A 19,901-nucleotide genomic window follows, 5' to 3' on the forward strand; every position below is an offset into this window, starting at 1 on the left:
CTCCATCCATTTTTCTCAGCCAAGCAATTTGAAAATTCACTTTTCAGAGATTAAATTGAAATGGGACATAACAATGCATGAGCCCTATGAAAAATTGTGAGAAACAGCATCCATTCTACTTTTAAAATGGTTTATCAGATAAAAATATTAATGAGTAATAAACGTAACAAGAAACAAATTAATTCTATTTGCCTTCATTTGGGCTCTGCTTCAACAAAGACTTTAAGCATGTACTTCAGTTTGAAGTCAATGGGACTTAAGTCCAAGCTTAAAGTTCAGCACAAGCTTAAGTGCTTTGCCGAATCAGGGCTACAATAAGTACCACTGAAGTCACAGAACAACTTGAGTAAAGGTTAAGGCCTTTTTTATAACAATGATAAAGCCAGTGCTTGAACTTGATATACAGGTGGTTACGCTATACCTCCATTTCTGGCTGCTGTCCGCTGAAAAAAAGAAGAGAGAGAGTTGGAACACATCCCTTGAGAGGAGGCTACACCTCTTTCCTCTAATTTGATGACTAAAGCAGAGCAGAAATTTGTGTCTCCTCATGCTTGATCCAAAGCTTATTGAAGTCAATGGGAGTCTTACTATTAACTTCAATGAGCTTTGAATAAGAGCCTTAAAGAGGGCACCAGCTGCAGTTCTGTAGTGTCTTCTATTCTAAATCTAGGAAGACACTGCAGTTATTGCAGTCATAAAACCTACGGGCTGAATGTTTTTAGTGGTGCCCACTGTATGCATTGCCGAGCTTCCAATCTGCTAGAGCCACAAATTACAAAACACACTTTAGTATAACAGATGCCACAAAAAGGCCAAATGTAAATACAAACCCTTATTTCTAAATTTGCTTTTGTTTATTCAGGCTGCGATGGAAACAATATTGTTTTACATGTGATAAGAGAAGGGGATGGGGACAGATAGACTATTCTTCCACTGAGGGTGTTCGGAATAAAAATACCCTGCCTACTAAAGGAAGAACAGAATTAGGCTGGCCTAACCTGAGTGGCCTATTCATAACTAGATATCTAGTTTGTTTGATTATCGTGACCATAAAATAAATAGTATTTTTATTCACAAAATGGAGATTAGGATTTTTTTTTTGAAATTATCAGCCAGTGTAAGTTAAAGTACATGCACAACAATAGAAAATGTAGTACATAAACACCTAAGAATCAGTCATAAAAAAGCAAGCAAGCACATCAGTCTTTAATTGGCCAAAATAGTGTTGTATATTAGTGCTCCAAACAAGTGTAAATAAATATGTCATGGGGCCATTAGAATGAAACAAAAAATGGTGTCAATCCACAATTTATTGTATCTTTTTTGATTTAATACTGAAAAAGCATTTAAAACTGTGATTAAATGTTTGCACAGACATAAATAATGTTAATTAAATGATTTAAATACATTGGTCAATAAGAAAAAATAGGTTTTGTAGATTTGTGCATGTGATATGAATAGGGTAATTTGAAACAAACCTACAAATGATCCAAACACAGCATCAAAGAACTCTTTGATCTTTCTGAGGTGAGAGTGTACTGTTATTTCTAAAACTTGTGACAATTATAATAATGGGGGAAAAGTACAGTATAACACTGTATCAGCCCTGATACATCAATCACGTAGGCATTCAAAATTACAGATATTTACAAGAAAAATATATATATTTAATTAAAAAGCCACTGAAAAACATGGACTTTTAGTCAGCTGCTGCACATTCTGCAAAATGAGGTAATTTAGATGAAAACAAATTAAGTTTTGTAAAAGTTCAGGATCCATGGTCTCCACACTTATAGACTGCTTCAGTTGAAAGGTTTGACTTGTTTGTATACGTTACAGCCAAAAAAAAAATCACTAGATCCAGTTAAATCCTGCTTTGTAGTGCTCTTGAAGCAACACTGACTAGTCAGAAGGCTTCCCAGCGTGATTTGACAACTGGTCTTTCAATAGAAAGAAACAAACAATGATAAATTAGTTATAAATTGGTTTCATCCCAAGAAGGATCATTCATATTCTTTAACACTTTCCTAACAAGCTTTTCCAGGTCCTTGCGAGCTCTTTGCTCTTCTTCTAAAGATTTCTTCATCTTTTTGTTATCCTGTCAAACAGAGGACAAATCGTTTATGGTAACTTTTTTCAACAGCAAACTGATCTTTCCTCACCAAAATGCATGCTGCTAATTGAAGGGCAGTGAGGGCTCTTTTAAATAAAAGTCTGTTACAGATTTTGCTGCCTGATGCAGCTATTTTGTGTTATACTTATTCAATATTCAAAAGTTACTTACACAATTACTTGGTACAGTGAAGCAGAAATGCCTAATGGAAACTAAAATGCTTCTCTCTCCCATACATATTTGTTATGAGAAACAAGTCACAAATGGAAAATAGTTTTCAAGTCCCTTGTGAGAGTTTAAGCACATAAATAAATACTAAGGAATATATTTGTAATAAAATAGAAAGAGAGTGAAATAAAAAAATTAGAATGAAAAAACTTGTAAGAACCACTTATGCCTTCTGGTATTTCAAACTTCTTTACACTGAACTCCACACACTGAAATAAGTTTCACAAACCTAAAATGCTACTGTAGAGCTCACACAAGCTTTAATTTGCTTTACTGGGAAATCTAAATTGCTTTATTGGTCAGGACACTGATATTAACTATTATTCTTTCTGACACATGCTCTGTGACTTCACTTCCAACTAGACAACCACCAGTCAAACAAAGAGGACTGAGGTATTATCTGAAAGACAGCTCCTCTAATTGCAGTTTCACCACCTGATTGTGAGTCCAAGTCCCAACATTTTGCCCTGTGTTTGAAACTTCAACCCACAACCTTTGGGGCCATAAGTAAGGGTGCTACCAACTGAACAATACTAATGCTTACATTATTCAATCCAGTGGAGACTGATATTGGTAGGGGCTGGGGGAAGCAACCAGAGGATACAACAAGGATTACATTAAAGCCCCCAAGAATGAGGGTGCGTGTCTGCTGTTTGTCATTCAGATTTGCAATCTGGACATCTCACTATATTCTCAGCATCTTTCAGATGATTATATAGTGGCAGTGAGCAGTAAGTGCTTTTTTTCCCCATCTGCATCAGGTTGGGAGTGAAATCTTTTCTCTCAGACACAGACCACACTTCTATCTTTTGTCACTTCAAGATTGGACTATAAGTAGTATGATCTACTTGGTGCTATGATCTGAAATAGCTTAGAAACCGAAGGTGGTAAGGAGGGTGGCACCCACTTCTTAAGTGGTGTACCTCACCATGAGTACATGAAACTAGTGGTCTGGAATCCACATTGGCTGCCTGTGGGTTTCCAGATGAAGTTTAAATTCTTGATTCCTACCTAGTACAAAGCCCTATGTTGCCTGGGACTTGCCTAGCTTAGAGATCACCCCTCTCCCTAAGTGACACTGCCACAGTAGGGGCCTTCAAGGGAACTCCCATGGTGTGTGAGAGAGGAAAACATTAGCAGGGTGTTCTCCATGTGGGCCCCTTGACTTCGGAATTCACTCCCCCATTACTCAGAAATAGGCCAGATTTGTTAACCATTAGACTACCTGAAAAGTCCAGCTATTTGGAGAGGCCTGGGGTACAGGGGTGACATCAGGTGAAGATGCAGAGTTTACTTTTGATGTTTTTGTCTTAATTTAATTGTATCTTTAATGGTCCATCAAAGGTTCCTAGAGCCTGGGATAGGCATTCTTTATATGTTGAAATCAACACAACCCCCCCCTAACACTTTATTTTACACAGCAATTGTGATATTTATGGGGACATATGGTATGTGACTATTTCATTTGTTCTGGAACAAAAATTTTGAGAGAGACAGAGAATACGGATTCATATTTATATGTATATAATTGAATCAGCTAGGTTAAAAACCTGTTTTGTGGTACACCAGAAGGGAGATTTCATCTAATAGTCTCTAGCTCTGGAAGCGAAGATCACTTAACTAATTTACATATAGGGAAAAGGGGCTAATTTAATGGCTTTTTACCCACCTGCACATTAAGGAATGCAGATGTGCAGCAGCAGAGAACAACAGTTGGGACTTCTCAAATAGAACTGATTCTGTATGTTGGTTACATTTTTAACAGCTCCAGTGAAAATGTGTCTGACTAGGAGACCAGATAAATTGCACCGGGCCCTCCTAGGAAGTGGTAGCAGAGGGGCAACTATGGCTTTAAGTAAGTGCACAGGTCTGACGTAGACAGTTCTATCCATTAGAGTCTAGCAAAGATAGATTGACAGTATTTGATTCTTGAGAATGACCAGAAAATTATAAGCATATACTTGCAATACTTTTTTTATACATCTATCTTCCTTTAGGTAGGCACAGCCAATCAAGATTTTTTAAGAACCCAGAGATTCTATGGTTACCCCAAACAATAAAAGACCTTGTAACCTTGAAAGTGTGGGCTGACTCGTAAGTTACAGAGAGGAGGATTGGAACAGCCCAAGGACCATGGCAGGTACACAACAGATATAAATACATCTACATGAACATTTTTTCCAGTAATACAATCAAGATCAGTGCTAACCTGGGTTATCTGCTATATAAGGAATGTGTACACAATTAAAAGCCTTGTTTCAGCAAAGGACTAAAGCAAGTGAGTGGTCTGCTTAAGCTGTGGGTATTATTTAGTACTCAGACTGTGGTAGCAGGTTGGGGCCCCAATCACAGATCAGGGCCTCCCCGGGTCTAAACAGACTTTATTCTGTACCAGCCTTTCCCTGTTCTTATTAAGCTTCCATATGCCTTCTTACCTGTAGGTGAAGCACTGAAAATGTGGACCCGCACTGAAAGAAAGCACCTGCAAGTATACCTGGGTGAAATCTTATGTCTGAAACTTTCTGTTTTAAATTTTTTTTGGGCCAAAAAAATTGCAGATTCAGATCGACCAAAGCATTTTGCGAATTCGTGTTCAATTTGCCAAATTTTGGGGGGTAGAAACCTTCCACAAAAATTCTGGGGAAAAATAAATAAATTTCCTTTTGACATTTACTAAATTAAACATTTTTATTCTAAATGGTTTTTTGTTTAGAAATTTACTTCAATTTTATTTTTAAAAGGTTTAAAGCTCAATAAAGAAACAAAACATTTTGTTTCAGGTCAAATCAAGTATTTTGTTTAACCTGAAATTTTTTCAACTGTTTGGATCACTGAAAATTTTGAAAAATTTTAGGTTTTGGGTTGACCCAAAGCTAATTTTAATTTTCTTTTCATTTTTTTGAATGGCCAGCAAACAAACAAACAAAAATCAGTTATTTAGACAGCTCTAGTTGCAAGTTCCATGCTAGTTTCTCAAGGGGAATTCTGCAAGATGTCTCACTATGTGATAAAATAATATCTGAGCTAACTTGTGGCATGAATAATTTTTGAATAGCGGTCACATGACAATAAGTGAGGGAAAGTAAAGTAAAGTGGCTCTTCATCTCCTGAAATGAGAAGATATAAGAATTGATCAAAAGGAAGTGCTCAAGTACTGGGGGGGTAAGTGGGGGGGCAGGAGGGATAAAGGCCTAAATAGAATCAGATATATTTAAATCACTGAAGTTATTATAGTCTGAGTACCAGTATCTTTGGGTTTTTTCTATTTTTCAGTTGGTAAACTTTTATAGTATTTTAAATTGCTGCCCAATATGTTACAAATTGCTGCAGTTTGAAAACAGGGCACGTTTCACTCAGTCTACTCACGGAGATAATATATCTAACTCCTTTCTCCTGGGTTTATGTTTTTGTTTTGTATTATCTTCCCTCAGTTTCTAAACTACATTTTTTTAAAATTCAACTGGGATAGAGATCTCCTTTTTTGGACTAAAAGCTGAAGATTCTGAATCTAGTCCTATCCCTGCTACTGAAAAAAAACCTTAACCCTACTAACTTTAATAATTATTTGCTGCAACTACAACGTGCAATCTGCCCCCCCCGCCATCCATAAGTGTTGATAAAACACAGTATGCATTATTTACCAACCTGTCTTAATTCCTGTACTTCATCCTTTAATGCATATACTGTGTCAACAAGGCTTCTAAAATAGAAGATTAAGATCTATTACAATCGTTTCATAAAGTGTAAATGGATTAACAGATTTATATATTATTAAAAGGCATTAAGTACCATGCAATAAAATTCAACACGTGAAAAATCATGAAGCAAAAGAGCCAGCTAGCTCCTAATACTTCCCCAACCCTTTGCGTAATGTTATACATTCTTATTAAGACAGAAACCAGCCAGGTAAACTCCTTAGAAAAAGGACCTCTCATCCTATTTGTAACATCTAGCATAATTGATGTCATTTTATTTGTGTCTGAAACACCATGCATGCCTAGTAAATTAAGTTATATACACTGTAAAATAAATAATAAATATACAGTTAGAAAGAAGCCTGCAAGTCGACACTAAAGGAAAGACTATATCATTCAGCAACAAAATTGATCAATTTTCAGCTGTAGTGTACGCCATGAATAACCAGCAAAAAAACCTCCACTATATCACTATTGCTGTTAAACCTACTGCTACAGAATAAACAGAATAAACTTCATAGCCAAGTATATCACACAAATTACTTTTGTGAAAGTGTGAAATTTACTGTTTTAAATTTAGACGTTTTCTTACTTTTCTTCGATCACAGTCTGACCATTGCTTTTTGTTTCTTCTACAATAATTTTCTCTTCCTCTGGAAGCAACACTTGGGGAGCAGACTCTTTACGGGAACCTATTACAAAAAAAATAATTACAAAATGAATAACATGCAAACAACACCAGAGGACTTTCAAGAGATTATTGTTTCATCTCTATAATGCATGACACACTTTTATGAATCAAGTATTTGCTTTAAATTGTTTTTCTCATGAACACACAGCTATTGACTTATATCCTTTACTTCTTTAACAATGTTTTTCTGTAGACTCTGGAATTAAAAAAAAAAAAAAATCTGACTCATTTTTTTCATTTTTGTCTGTGGTGGAATTCCCCGGTGTTGTCAGTGGTGATGCTGTCCAGAGATCAAGGCATAGTAAAATATCTGTCTCTTTGAATTTGTAAGACTCGTATGGATTCACCGCAGTGAGGTGAATGAGAGTTTTATGTGTGTATATAAACAAATTGCAGTCAGGCCTTTAGGGCTAATTCTGAACTTATTTACAGCAGTATAAATTAAGAGTAACTCCAGCAAAGCCAATAGAGAGAAGCAGTGAAAGTGAGATCAAATGTTGAAATTGCAGTTTCAGGGCACAAATGAAATCAATCACACAGGAGTGGGAGTAGCAAGAAAAAATAAAAAGATTTGAATTTTTTTTCCAGAAAACAAGCTATTCTTTATACATCTGAGAAGTTTACAAATAACATCATTTATATATAAATAAATAAAAGATGGTGCTTTTTACTCATATAAATTACCAAATTACATTATTAAAATCATTATACAAAGTACACAGTTAAAAAAAAATATAAAAACCGTAAACTATAAGGGAAAAAATGATTTCACAACAATCTCAAAACACATCTCCTCCAGCACCATTTTACCATGAACATTTTTATTATCATTCCAAAATGATGTATCTCTAAGATAATTAGTGTAAATTGTGAAACAGGTGGCTCTGAACAGATACCGTGCTGCTTTGAAGGCATGTGTCTTTCACGAAGCAAACTGTTCTAGAAATGATAGTTAATTAGGCTGCAACAAATTACTAGCATTTTTCAAAAAGGTTTGTAAATAAAATGCTTCCTAAGCATTTGTTTAGAACTACATGTTTAGTTAAATAAAGTTGATAAAGCTTTGGAGCTGTTGTATATTTACCCAAAATGTCAACTATGAAATTATAGACAATACCCACTCATTTACCAGTTTATTATCATGGTCTTCCTCTAACCAGGAATGTATTAATTTTAGCATGATTTCAGTTTACACCCAATAAATGTGTATTATGGGGAGCCTTCTGTTAGTGGAAATTTGTTCGTTCTTGATGACCAGCTGCTTCATTATAATGTTGCCTTTGCTTCACAGATGGTAACAAAATGCTGTAATCTCTAAACACAGGGCAAATCATGTTGAAGAACGTGAGCCCAATGAAAGACATTAACTATCAAACCACTGCAGTCATATGTTCTGAGAACAAATAAGCCAACAGGAAAAAAATAGACCCCTGCTTAGTGATATAGAAAAGCTCAAACTACTTTTCAGTAAATGATGGCAATCAGTTAAATCAGTGGGAACAGTCCTTCAGCAGGCACTGAAGATCTAACAGTAGATTCACATCTCTATACAATAACGATCATGAGAAAAGGATCTGAGAGCAGAATCTGGTCCTAAACAACCATAAATCCTATATAATAAAAAAGGGTCAAATACTGTTTTAAAATGAACTCATGCTGTTGTACAATGAGAAAAATCGTAATTTTGCAAGGAAGGAGTGACTTGAAACATAGGCACAGCAGAGCTCTGCGTATGTGGTGAAAGAAATTTCTGTACTGGCATTGTCCATCATAATTTTGACTGATGCAAAAATTATTTGTCTTGTGCTTATCAATAACTAATAAGCTGGGGAACTGCCTGAGGTAGGTCGGGCTAATTGTGATATGTCAGGCTATTGTGGAGCAATGAGATAAAAATAATTTTAAGAGGCTAGACTAATGATCTAGCAGCATCGGAGTTTGGGTCTGAGAGTCAGTTTTTAGCACCCCAAGGCAGCAGGGGCAGAGGGTGGTGTTTACTTGGGAAAGAGGAATGTCTTGGATTTGTCTCCAGTGACTCCCTTTACCCAGTTGAAGGAATGAAGCATTTATCTCTAGACAGAGCTGCATCCAAGTCTCTCTGCTGGAAATAAGGACACAGTGATATCGGGCCTTTGGAGGGGTGGGGATGGCATGGGGAGAAAGACAGCTAAAACCAGAAAATGTTACAACTATAAAGCTATTTCACAAATACCATATCTAATCTATGTGTAATCTACACACACAATATATATATTCATCATAGATAACCATATGTGTACATTAAAACTGAAACAGACCGCATAGAAAATATCTTGTGACACTGGGGTGTAGAATACTGAAGTAAAATTTAAATCACATCTTATAAAAAAGAAAATGTTCACATTAATAAACACTGTACACACACACAAACGCACACGTGTATACCAGTTATGAGAAATATAAACTATTCCCATGTCATTGGTCTTTTGTGGGCCAGAGTGTATAATGATGATGAAGTCAGAACATCGAGAGCTTCATTGTCATTCTTATTGCATTGACAAGCTTCCTAATGTTGTAATTGCTTTTTATTGTTGCCACCATGCGGCTCTCACTGCTCTGGCCTCAGATAGCTGTGTTTATCTTGTTCCCATGAAAAAAAGTAATTTTGTATTTCAGCCTGTCATATTCTATTTGCACGTCACAAACACCTGCTGATAGAATATTAATAGAGGTATGAAGAAACAAAAATAGCATTTTTCAACCTGTACTAAAAACGTTTTAGTAGGGTGACTTATACAGTATTTGCAGAAAGTACAGACTTGATGCGATAACCTACAACAGAAAAATGCAAATCTCTATTAAACTGTTTTATTGCCCTGATGATTCTTTTCTATACCACCTGTTATTTTAAAAGAGAAACCATATTGACTTTGCTATATTTACTTGTAAATCTGCATTTGAAATAAGTTTTCATCTCAACCAGAAAATCTAACTTTGTTAATGGAGGGTGTGTGGCTAAATCCCCCGAAGGTCTTTGAAAATCTCAAAGGTCAAGAGTGAATAAATCCTCAGCCCCTCTCCAGACTCTTTTCAGAAGACCTCCTTGCAAGCTATGGCATAGGGGCATGCCTATGGAGTGGGGCTGGGGGCAGGAGGGGTGTGTTGGGTGAGGTTGGGCTGAAGCATGCAGTATTGTAAAGACGCAGCAGTGCTGCACCTATATGGCAGACCCAGGAGGCCTGTTCGAATTACACCTCTTAGAGGCACAACAAAGAATCTCACCCTAAGTCTTTTAAACTTTAAAGACGGAATCTACAACAGCAGTAACCTGTTATTTTCATTCTTTAAAACATAGTAATAACTGGGACCTTCCCAGCAAAAACGTTTGTATAAAACTGCATTTGTGAATAGTCCCACTGAAGTCAGCAGGACTTCTCAAGTAAGTACAATTACACACTTGCACTCTGCCAGATTGGGACATTTATAAATAAAACACCTTCATGACGACATACTGGCCTGGTGTAAATTGAAAACCATTACAATGCAATATATACATAAAACAAACCCTCTGAAATCTCAAAAAGAGCTCAATGCAAACTGGCGTGGTGTAATACAAAAATGTTGACCAAAAACCATGAGTAGTAGATGAGGGCAAAAGAGGTCATAATGAAAAACAAACAAAAATCCCATCTTTGAAATAATTTTAAAAATTCCTAATTATTTTTAGAAATGGGGAGGGAGGTAAGTGAAACAGATGTTGGGGAGGGTGGGGAGGTGAGGCAATCCAGCAGCAGACCACAACTGCCTGCTGACCCGAGATGAGATTACTGATATTCCTAAAAGGACAGTAGTTTCATAGTCAGATATACATCCAGACAAAGATCTACAACACAGCCAGGCCTACGCTATTTCGGTTCTTAAAGCTCCAAAATACCAATTTAAATTAAGAAAAATCAATCCAAACATTATTAGGCAGCCATTGCAAAAGTGCAGGAAACTTGTAATATTACTCCTGGGGGAATTCTGCACCACAGCACGTGCGCAGAATTCATGTCCCCCGCAGATTTCTTTGCTTCCCCGCAGAAAAATGAGTTTCTGACAGGGAAGCAAAGAGAAGCTGCAAGAGTAGTCACGCACCACTCCCTAGTTGCATAGGTACATCATTTCAGGCACCCAAAGCAGAAGTAAATCACTGCAGGGCTGGGGACACCCCAGCCAGTGGCTCCTACCCTGAGCTGGAATCAGCTGCTAGTCCCAGCTGGGCTGGAGGTAGGAGAGGATGGGACTTCCTCTTCCCTTGCAAGGAGTAGCTGGGGCTGTATCAGACCCACCCCCAGAAACCTCCCCCAGCTGCAGGAAGCTCAGCATCCTCCCCTGCTTCCTGCCCCCATTGCTCCTCAGCTGTGGGGGGAGGGATCACTGTGCGGGGAGCTGCTCTCCAATCCGCCCAACCCCCGTGCATCTGGATGTCCCATACCCAGACACTCCCACCAAGCCTCACCCCGCATACCCAGAACCCCCCTATCCCTCCATACCCAAACCCCACTCCATTGAACCTCAATCCCTGCATCTGGAGCCCCCTGCACCCAGACCATCCCCTCAGTAAGCTCCCTGCACTCAAACTCCCACCCTGACTTACCCCACCCCCCTGCATCACCCTGAGCCCCCACATCCAGACCCCCACACCACTGACCCCCAATTAGCTGCACCCAGATCTCCACCCCACCAAGCCCCACTCCCCCAGCATCCAGACCCCCATACTGAGACCCCCACACCCATATCCCTCCGCTGAGCACCAAACACTTTCGCCCGGAAGCCACTGCAGAGTCCCATTGCCCCTGCACTTGGAACCCCGCTCCCCCACAAACGAGCCTCTGTGCATCCAGATCCCCCCACACCTAGATCCCCCACTGAGCTGCCTGAACCCTGATTGCCCCACACAGAATCCTCTCACACCACACCTGGATCACCCCACAATGAGCCCCTCCACACTTGGATCCTGCCTGGTTGAGCCTGCGTGTCCCACACCTGGTGCGCCTGGTGCAGAGGGCCAGGGCCCCAGGGTGTTTTGGGGGCAGGCCCAGGCCTCGTACTGTGTCAGGGTCAGATGCAGCCTCACCACTGAGTCAGTGTCTCCGGGGTGGGTGGTGGGGAGGTTGCAGGGTGATCTCCCACCTTTGTGCAGCCGGTGGCCTGTGCTCCCCACTGCCATGCTGGAGCCTCTGCAATTATTTATTAACAAATAAAAATTGTAGAATTTTGCATTATTTTAAAATATTGTGCACAGAACTTTTAATATTTTGGTCCAGAATTCCCTCAGGAGTATAATAAAACATGTTATTGCATTCTGAACAAGTTGTATATAGTGAAGCTACCCTACCCTTCCTGTGAACGAATTACAATTAAGGTGCATGTCATGATGGCATGTTTTACTATTGAGATGATTGTCACAAAATAAAATTAGAGCATACATGATGCAAAACTGTACAACTGAAAAAAGCCCAACACTGCCTGACACAGAAAATGCTGAGTTGAAAGTTATGCCAGGTTTATGAACTCAACTCACTACGTCCAAACACACAAAACTTCTATCAACAAGCAGAGACACAAGCTTCTACCCAGCAGTAAGACTTCTGTTTTCCCAGGGCTGAGGATGAAGCAGCTCTGATGTTTCCTTCTAGCAATATCCTCCAAGGCACAGGTTCAACTTCTAGAATCCACAAGGTAAGAGAAGTACATCTGTACATCAGCTCATTCATGGTACTCTATGCAACATTAAGAGACTTCAGATGCACACTCTGTTAACATGGGAAAGGAAGATACATATTTGCAGAATGCACATATCAGATTCCCTCAGCGATCACAGTGCTTTTAGTCACCACTGACTGACATCTATGCATGGATTATTCACATGGAAAGGCAGTTTAAGACACATCTGGAACATTCATCAAGCAACAGCCTATGGCCACTTATATTAAGAGCCGCTGAGACATTCACATGACAAAAGTGGCCAGTTGATCTCACTCTAAAACCAGCAGGACAAGACTCATGAGCATGTAGCACAACTCCAAAGGAAAGCCAGAATGCAGACTGGAATTCACCGAAGTTCTCCCTGGCGTCCAACTGTACCTATTGTTAATGCGATTGGGATGGACTACAAAATGACACATGCAAGAACACATTGATATACGATGCAGCTCCACTGCCTCGGAGATGTGTCTGACGGTTGGTTTTGAATCTGACATTAGGCACACTATATGAGGGTGTCTGGATAAGTGCAAACATAACGAATTATATTTTAAAAGGAAAGTGCAAGGTTGAAAATAAAAGGTAAACTTTTGTAATAATCACACATTAGGCCTTTTCCTAGACTCAGTCCTTGGACTGGTTTAACTAAAATTGTTTTAAAAAAAACTATTAAGAGACAAATACTCTATACACACTATACTTTAACAGCTGTTAATTTACAATAATGGTATAAATTGGGAGTATCATCGATGACTGGACTGAACAACTTGTACAGATTTCATTCTGTCTTTAGCTTTTCATATTTTCAAAGGCAAAAAAAAAAAAGGTGGTGAGGGGGCAGACTTACACTGATCTAAATCTTTTGTAACTGTACAATTTTCATATTAATGCCAGACATTCTTGTTTTCTACATCTCTTTCTACAAAATCTGATTTTTAATAGAATGGAAAATCATTTTCTATTCTAAGAAATTCTTTTAAAAATATCTACTAATAGGATTGCTGGGCTTGAGTTTCAAGGTCTAGTTAATAGGGCTGTCGATTAATTGCAGTTAACTCAGCGATTAACTCAAAACAAATTTATTGCAATTAAAAAAATTAATCACAGTTTTCATTGCACTGTTAGTACTGATTGTTGTTACCTGTTCTTGAATATTCTATTATTTCACAACATCCAAGAAACACTCTACACATGTTTCAGCATAATGTCTCTCTTCAGTATGCATTACTGTTAAAGCAAATGATTGCAGTGTCCATCCAGTATCAATCAGGTGTGCCGTGACTCCAAGATAGCTGTGATTGCTCAAGGATGTCCAGTGATCACCAGTCAAAGCAACAGCTAGGGCATTTTTCAAAAGCTCCAGCTTTGTGGTCTTCTCGTTGTAATACAGGTCACGTATTCATGATGGAATGGCTCCTTGGGACGGCAAGGTGTATGACTGATTGGAAGATTCAATTTGAATAACATCTCTCAGCTCTCTGTTGTTTACAATGTTGAGTGGTCTGCAGTTCATAGCTATCCGCTTTGCAATTGCATTGGTTAAGCTGTTCTACTTTCAGGATCGCTACAAGCCCCTGGATCAAACAAACTCTGTAAGTGTACTCTGTTATGGCTGATGGGATTCATTTGCTGTTGCTATGTTATCTGTAGCACAAGATCTGGAGGCGAAAGCATGTTTAGTGTGTAGGTGGTACTGCAGACTTGAAATACTTCGATGGTATTGGAACTTAGCCCTGCAATAGCTACATATAACCATCTTTTTATCCCGTGCAATCAAAACTGTGATTAATTTAAACTAATTTTTTTAAATCTCTTGATAGCCCTACTTATCAAGCTCAGTCTTGAAATAAGTAAGTTTTTTTGCCCCCACTACTCCCCTTGGAGGGCTGTTCCAGAACTTCACTTCTCTGACGGTTAGATACTTTCATCTAACTTCAAGCATAAACTTGTTGATGGCTAGTTTATATCCATTTATTCTTGTACAACCACTGGCCCTTAACTTAAATAGCACATCTCTCCCCCTGATGTTTATCTCTCTGATGTATTTATACAGAGTAATCATATCGCCCCTCAGCCTTCATTTGGTTAGGCTAACCCAGCCAAAGTCCTTAAGTCTCCTCTTGTAAGGTAGTTTCTCCATTTCTCTGATCATCCTAGCATCCCTTCTCTGAACCTGTTCCAGTTTGAAGTCATCTTTGTTAAACATGGGAGACCAGAATTACACCCAGTATTCCAGATGAGGTCTCACCAGAGCCTGGTACAATGGTAATAACACTTCCCTGGCTCTATTGGAAATACTTCGCCTGATGCATGCTAGGACTGAATTAGCCTTTTTCACAGCTGCATCACATTGTCTGCTCATAGTCATCAACTGAAACACTCCTCCGTCACTTCCAACTGATAAGTCCCCATGACCTTTCACTTTGCATTATGCCTGTCAATTAAGGATTAATTCATAGCATGATTAAGGCGAAATTTTTTTTAATCCGTTAATTGGACTTCAGAGTCAGCGGGGCCGAAGGCCCGCACCCCGAGGGGGGCCGAAGGCTTGTGCCCCAAAAGGCTGAATGTACAGGATCACAATTTTTTTTCTAGTGGGTTGGGTCATGATTTTTTTTAAGTCCAACTGGGGTCACCAGCATAAAAAGTTTGAGAAACACTGCTCTAAAGTTTTACATTGTTTTATTTTTGAGTGCAGTTATGTTAAAAAAAAAAATCTACATTTGTAAGTTACACTTTTGCGATAAAGAGCTTGCACTACAGTACTTGTATGAGGTGAATTGAAATACTCTCATCTTTTCACAGTGCAAATATTTGTAATAAAAAATAATATACAGTGAGCTGTAACTTGGTATTGTGTTGTAATTGAAATCGATATATTTGAAAATGTAGAAAACATCCAAATATTTAAATAAATGATAGTCTATTATTGTTTAGCAGTGTGATTAAAACTGCGATTAATCGCAATTCATTTTTTTAATCGCTTGACAGCCCTACTAGTTAGATATCTAACTGGCCATTTGCATGTACACTTGTGGTATATTCACGTGCAAATTAGACCAGTGCACACTTTAAATGTTCAACTTTTCATTGCATTATTCACATTCTAATCATTAACACAGATGGATATTGCTGTCAAATCAGGTACCCAGTTGCCCATTGAACAAACTTTAGAGTGTTCTACTGTGAAGAATTTGTAAGCCCTAACAAATCTAAAAAAGAGTGTGCTTTTCTTGTGCATCAACTGAATTGTTAACCAGGTTCCAACTGCAGAGCTAAATTTTCCCCTAAGTCTAACGTATCAAATACCATTGAGAACTACTAGGTTGCCATAAGCTTAAGCACAAAGGGGCTGCACAGGTGTAGTTATTAGCTAAAGACAGAATCTGACATGAAGAAACTTTGTTGCTGGTGGTTATGCATCAGTAGGAAAGAACCTAGCATGACTTTCCGATCACAGGTTGAGTTTGTAGGGCTGGGAACTAAAAACCCATCATTTTATTTGTATGCCAATATGTCAAATTCAGTCATTTTTTTGAGTAGAACCAATTTGAAAGAGTTTATAGACACAAGTAAATCTTTGGAAAAAATAACAGGACACACAGCTGGTATATATGAATGGAGTAATACTAAATAAGGGGCTTTCTACTTTTGGAATAATGACAGTATGAAGAGCCCTAAGAAAAAATTTCAAAGCATATACAAAGAGTACTTACTTTAGATACAGAATTTCCCACATTTCCCTAATTGATACAGATGTTCATCAGAAAAGATTATGCTCACCATTCATTTAGATGGCTGTAGGGCTAGAAAAGAATTGCTACATTATTAGCAAAACTTTAAGACCACAGATATATGCACTAATTTGTACTTGTGTACCAGGCCCTCTACATATTTTATTCAATCTTTTTTAAACTGATCCAATTTTCTCCTGAGCAACTGCTTAGCCTGTTTTCAATTTAAGTTTTCTCATATTAAGGGGGGAAACACTACTTCCCCATAAATGGAAATGGGAAACATGTTCTGTAGATGTCAATATCTCTGGAGATGGAAAGTTTTAAAAGAAGAAGGAAAAATCAGCAGGACACAGAATAACTTGTACTATGATGGATTACATTAGAATGTCTAGATTACATCACACACAAATCATACATGAACACCTTCACTAAAGCAGGTTGGTTCTCTTATTTTAGCATTTGGCTTTCATTTTAATATGCTACTTTCAGAAAAGCCAAACAATAAATGTGAAATTGTGAGTTATGCTGTTCTTTCCCTGTATAATGATTAAATATTAGTCACAGGCTAGCAAATGCAAAATTTATTTCAACTGTACATAACAGATGTCCTTTTTTTTTTATAAAACAAAACACTTAATTGCTATATGCAACCACAAACAATAATAGGCATACTGTACAATACAATGCAACATTTAGATATACATCCAGTTTGTATTTTCAAAAGTCAGTCATCTACTAAAGATGGCTTTTCCCATTCACAAATTAAATGCACAATATATAAATCTGTCAATGTTTTACGTCACTATATACACATTACTGTGTTTTGGCAAGATTATGCAAAAAAACACAATTAATATAGCTTGGTGTCAATTTTTGTTAAATACTCATTTAATGGAAACACCATTTAAGCCACATGAAAAGGAGCTGACAGTGGCTTAAACCTACCTTCTAATTCAGATTCTGCATTCTTTCAGTATAATACTAACTGTACACATATATTTTACAGAATTGCATAAACATAAGGTACTATTATTAGCATGACTAAAGTTCCACAAAAATAGAAACACTGAACCTTTGGACTGAATACCATCATTTTCACATTGGTATTTTTTAAACTTCTTGCATTAATACTTCTGATTAGTTGACAATAGCTAATGATCTGTAACATGGAAAACGCAGACAATGATTTTTAATTCTGCAGTGATGTTGGCACTGAAGATCATCATCATAAAAATAACATCATTCTGATGACAGTTAATGATTTAACTGCTACAATAATTAACGGTGGCAAACTGTCAAAGCTTTGGTGCATAGAAAGTCAATAAAATCTTCAGATCTGGATAACAAAAGCATTATTTTGTGTGATAAAGGAAAGTTTAAGTGCAGCAACTATTTCAAAAACTCATAATATTTACAGTACATAATATATGTAACATAGTAGTATTATGTAAATGAACAGGCATTTAACCAGTGCAGAAAACATCAATATTATTCCACCAGAACACTACTGCTTAAAAAAAAGAAAATCAGGGGAAAAAATGATCCATGCTTTCAGCATTATAAATAGGAAGTGAATCCTCTATGTGACTTTTAAAATAAAAATGAAAGCTAAGTGGTTTACAGAGGTATTGTCTGATATAGCATGGAGTACATACACCATATATTTGTTCCCTCAGGAATTTTTCCTAGTTAAAATTAGATACAGTGCATACAAGTACCTTGTCGCCACAAAGGGTCAATAAAATGACTAGTACAATAATAAACCCCTGAAATTTCTTTCTGATAAGCATCTCAATTTTCATTATCTAGAGTAACAAGTAGGTTATCAAACACTTAAAACAGATAGTGAAGTTTTGGATATGAACTGCTTCTAACACAGCTTGTCCATTTTGACATCCTTGTGGGATTGTTCACCTGTAACCATTGGTTTCCTGCTTAAATCACCTGCAGGAGTTTACTATTGCCTCAGGACTTGTAAACAGTGTGATCAAATTCCCAGGCAGCAACAATTGCACCTATCTTAATTTGTTCATATAGTGATATCAGAACACTGAGCACTGTACATGTTTGAAATAAAAAATACAGCATCCTGGAATCTTAAGGAAAGCAAAAAAATGTTATCTCCCTTTTAGGATGCGGCTGTTTTCTTAATGTTAATAAGGATTTAGAATACAGAAAGGTTTCATTTCAATTCCAATTATGTTATCCACAATACAGAACACAACTTTCCCCCACCAATGTCCCAGGTGCAGAATATATATTGTATCACATTCGGAACTGAATATATAATGTGTCAAATTCAGTTCTGTGCAAAGCTAAAGTTACTCTGAATGAAGAGCTGGTTGCTGAAAACCAATGTGCTTATGAGAGCAATTACAAAACACAATAAATACATGTCTCAGATGTATCCAAACTGTGAAAACCAAAGCCAGGCATTCTAGTTTTAAGGACTTCCTACAACCCATTTTGACCACAGTTATACCAACAGTTTCAGATGCTGAACACTCAAGCTTTCATAATGGGAACCTTTCTGAATGGTTTTTTTCAGATTGGATTTTGTGGTTTTCATAGAGAAGGACCGATGCTTTATTGATAGTTGTGCATTTTACTAGGCAGATCAGCATCTAAAACCTGGAACCTTCCACACTACTACCTGCAGTAAAGTGACAGTATGACTACTGGTAGCGTGAAGTATACACTGCATTTAACAACACAGACTTCCAGGTCTTTAAGACAACTGCTTAACTTGAGAAAAATGTATGATTCTTCATCCATGTCTAAGCAATGAAAAAAAAAAGACAGCAATATAAACATTTTCACAGATTATCAAACACTCTGCCATACAGATTGCCCAGATAAAGGAGTATCTGAATAATTTTACAGTTCTTGTACTGCATATTTTAAAAATTATTTTCTCTTGTTCTCCCTGCTTTATACCTTGTGTTTATAATACATAGAAAATTAGACCACTATAAGGCTAAAGTAGTTCCATATTGCTGGCACTTAGCTCACAAACCAGTATGGTTTCAGTACAAAATACAAAAACGTGCTGTATCGGGGGGGGGGGGGGAAAAAAGGAATTGTTGCTACACTGACCAAGTCAAAAAACAGACTATTCAGAGCTACAAATCAATGGCTGTCACTTTTAAAAAACCCTAAAGGTATAATATCCTTAGCAGGATATACACTCTCGATTTAGAATGACTTAATTGTATGTGTATTAAATTGGCAATAGAGCCTCCCACGAGGTACAATTGAAATATCAGAAACGCTCTCAAAAGTTGTTAAAATATCACATTGAAGAGACAAGGAACAGCAAGAAAACATCTAAGAAAAGCAGGCTGTGATACAACAAGCATTTGTTAAGAAAAGCTCAGAAGTGCATTAGTTCTGGTGAGAGATATATGAGCAACAGCTCTTACGAGATGTAGACCCCATTCTGTAACTATGGGCTGTCCATATACTGTCATAGTCAGAGTCTTCTGAGAGGTCTGAAGGCTCCAAACGAGAAAGGCTACTGCGACGACCCAAGGAGTCTAGACTTGATTGGTCATCATCAGCCAAGACGTGATTATGCATCAGGTCAGTGCCTTGCCATGCTAAGGATGTACGGGTGAAATGAAATGGTGGATGTGGATAGGCAGAGGTGGGATGAGGAGGGGAACGTAAGGAATAGCCACAACCAAAACACATGAAAACAAAAGCAAAAG

General features: G+C 37.7%; 1 protein-coding gene across 1 annotated transcript in view; it reads right to left on the minus strand.

Moving 5' to 3' along the window:
* Window positions 1–1,975: 1,975 nt before the first annotated feature.
* The window catches only part of ARHGEF7 (Rho guanine nucleotide exchange factor 7), a 176,102-nt gene continuing 158,176 nt past the window's right edge, over window positions 1,976–19,901 (minus strand). The window contains exons 20-22 of the mRNA XM_065397467.1: window positions 6,629–6,728; window positions 5,987–6,041; window positions 1,976–2,098 (exon numbers count right to left, since the gene is read on the minus strand). Of these exons, the coding sequence (XP_065253539.1) occupies window positions 1,976–2,098; window positions 5,987–6,041; window positions 6,629–6,728 (278 nt within the window). The remainder of the gene's footprint in view (window positions 2,099–5,986; window positions 6,042–6,628; window positions 6,729–19,901) is intronic.

Source organism: Emys orbicularis, chromosome 1, assembly GCF_028017835.1.
Source record: "Emys orbicularis isolate rEmyOrb1 chromosome 1, rEmyOrb1.hap1, whole genome shotgun sequence".
NCBI lineage: Eukaryota > Metazoa > Chordata > Testudines > Emydidae > Emys > Emys orbicularis.